Source organism: Parus major, chromosome 23, assembly GCF_001522545.3.
Source record: "Parus major isolate Abel chromosome 23, Parus_major1.1, whole genome shotgun sequence".
Classification (NCBI taxonomy): domain Eukaryota; kingdom Metazoa; phylum Chordata; class Aves; order Passeriformes; family Paridae; genus Parus; species Parus major.
Genome location: NC_031791.1, coordinates 1646712 through 1649204, shown reverse-complemented (window position 1 = coordinate 1649204; position 2493 = coordinate 1646712). Strand labels below are relative to the sequence as shown.

The window sequence follows — 2493 nt, the reverse complement described above, 5'->3', positions numbered from 1 at the left end:
GGAGAGAGCTGCATCCTCAGGGAGGCTGCTCCATCACACCTGCCCTGGTCTCCATCACCTGCATTTTTGGAGCCCAGTCTCCTTACCCATCTTCTAGCAGTAGCTTTAAAGATTATTTCCAAGTTTGGTGTGGAAATCAGAGGATTGAAGGTTTTGAGAGCTGGTGGTGGCACGTGGAGTCACTGTGGCCAGGCCTGGATCATCTTCAGCCCTTCACACATCCAATAAACCTCTTGGTGAGGTGCAGAGGGAAGCTGGAAAATCCCTCTCACCTGCGTGCTGAGCGCTGTTCTGGGAGAATTCGGTGTTTCTGGAGCACATTTCCCATGGCACCTGCAGGTGGGAAGCAGTGCAGCAGTCTGAAGGGTCATTTTACTCATTTTAACCTTTTCTCTCCTGTTCAGGAGCTGAAGGAGCCCCTTGCTGACACCAAGGCTGAGCTGGACGCCGCCGCCTTCGACATCCAGCTCCTCATCTCGGAGCACGCCCAGGATTTGACCCCCCAGCAGAGCAGGCAGCTGCTGAGGCTGCTGAATGAGCTGCAGAGAGCCTTCAGGGACCTGTCAGAGCGTGTGACAGCGCGGCTGGAGGTGCTGCAGGTCTGTCTCCAGCAGACAGACCAGGTGAAGGTTGTGAGACATCTCCTCCTGGCTGCCCTTTGCTCTCCCAGCCAGCTGAGGCTCCTCCAGTTTGGGATTTCCCCTGCATGCCACTCCCAGTTCAGGGGTTCTCACTGCACATCATCAGCTTCCTCTAAAAGTCTTTTCTTCTTCCTAGCAGGCAGAAGGTTGCTTTGCTCCCAAAATACGGGGTCTGGGCAGCAGTTCTCTGCTGGACATGGAGTTGTTTGGGGCTTGGGTGGAATAAACCCTGTAATCACCCCCAAAATCCCTGAAAGGGGATGTGTGTGTGTCCCACAGACACCCAACAGTCCTAAAGCCCTTTCCACTGCACACATCAGGCCCAGGGAAACAGCTGGCAAGGACAAAAACAAGTCCCCAGCTCTCTGCTGCACTGCTGCAGCACCCAGCACTGCATGGATCCTCTCAAGACAGGATTAATGTGATTTTTTTATTAACAGTTGCTCTCTGTAACTCTTGCCTGTCCTCTCTGGAGTGTGTGTGTGTATTAACCAGTTTGCTTTGCCTTTTCAGATTGAGTGTGCGCCCATCCTAACCCAGGAAGAACTCGCTTTGCAGCTGAAGAGCTCTTAAGAAGGCTCTTTCAATTTGCTTCTGTTCTGTCTTATGGCTGGGAGAAGCAGGCACAGTGTTTTGCACAAGTTTGTTCATCACCTTGCTGAAATGCCCAGTGAAAAACTCAAAAAGCCTTTTGTCCCCCCGGCAGGGGGGCACAGGGGTGTCTCAGGGACTCTCAGGTCACATCATGCTCAATTGCTCAAACAGGCGCTTCTGTGTTGTGCTCTGGCAGCAAAAAGAGGAGCTGGATCAGCTACAGAAACACTTTCCCTCTCCAGGGCTCCCTTTCCAACCCCAAATCATGAAAAAAAACCCCGATTTGGGGTTGTCTGGAGCTCCACAGCGGCGCTGCCCGACCCAGGTGGTTGTTGCCTCTCTTTCAGCGAGTTTCTGCTGCTGTTTAAATGTTTGTAAGGTGGAATGGAAAAGGCACAGAAACTCCTGGCTGAGTTTTCCTGGGAGAGCAGCGCAGCTTGGAGCTCAACAGCGAGAAACCTCTGGTGGTGACCAAGGTGCCACCAAGCTCGGCAGGGCCGCGCCACCTGGAGAGCCACAAAGTTTTCTGTGCTGCATCCTCCCCTCCAGGAGCTGCTGTAACCTCACCTTGCCTTTCAGCAGCGTGGGAGGAGGAGCAGGGCTGGCTCTGACTGTCCCCTGTCCCCTTTGCTGTCCCACAGACGCTGCAGGAGCAGCAGGCAGCCCGGGCACAGAGCCTGGCCGAGCTGAGCCGCTGGCTGGGGCAGGCAGAGGATGCGCTGGCAGGGCAGCAGGGAGCAGAAGGGGACCTGCCTGCCCTGCAGCAGAGGCAGAGCGATGTTAAGGTGAGTGGGAGTTTAAAATCGAGGGGGAGAAGGGCAGAGGTGTCACCTGGGGAGCGCCCAGAGCCTCACAGCATCTCCCACCCAGGAGCTGCAGAGGAGCATGCACAGCAGAGCCGCCTCCTTCGCCGGCGTCCTGAAGAGCACAGAGCAGTTCCTGGAGGAGAACAAAGCCAAGCTGGAGCCTGGAGAGCTGGCAGCACTGCAGCAGGACCTGCAGCGTGCCAAGGAGCAGTACCAGTCCCTGCAGGAGAGGACAGAGGTGGCCCAGAAGGAGCTGGAGAGTGCTGTGAGTGCTGCAGTGCAGCAGGAGACGGAGAAGGTAAGGTGCCAGGAGCTGCAGAGCCTCCAGGCTTTGCTCCAGGGGGACTCTCAGGTCCTGGGAGATGCAGCACAGAGCAATTTGTGGCTCTTTCCTGGGTGTTCTCCCCAGTCCTGGGTGTCTCTTTCCTGGGTGTTCTCCCCAGTCCTGGGTG

At 56.0% G+C, this 2493-nt stretch overlaps 1 protein-coding gene across 1 annotated transcript in view; it reads left to right on the top strand.

The window, feature by feature from the left end:
• MACF1 (microtubule actin crosslinking factor 1) overlaps nucleotides 1–2493 on the top strand; it is a 156033-nt gene that overhangs the window by 78265 nt on the left and 75275 nt on the right. Inside the window, exons 37-39 of the mRNA XM_033519639.1 lie at nucleotides 405–629; nucleotides 1877–2020; nucleotides 2106–2339. Coding sequence (XP_033375530.1) covers nucleotides 405–629; nucleotides 1877–2020; nucleotides 2106–2339 — 603 coding nt within the window. The remainder of the gene's footprint in view (nucleotides 1–404; nucleotides 630–1876; nucleotides 2021–2105; nucleotides 2340–2493) is intronic.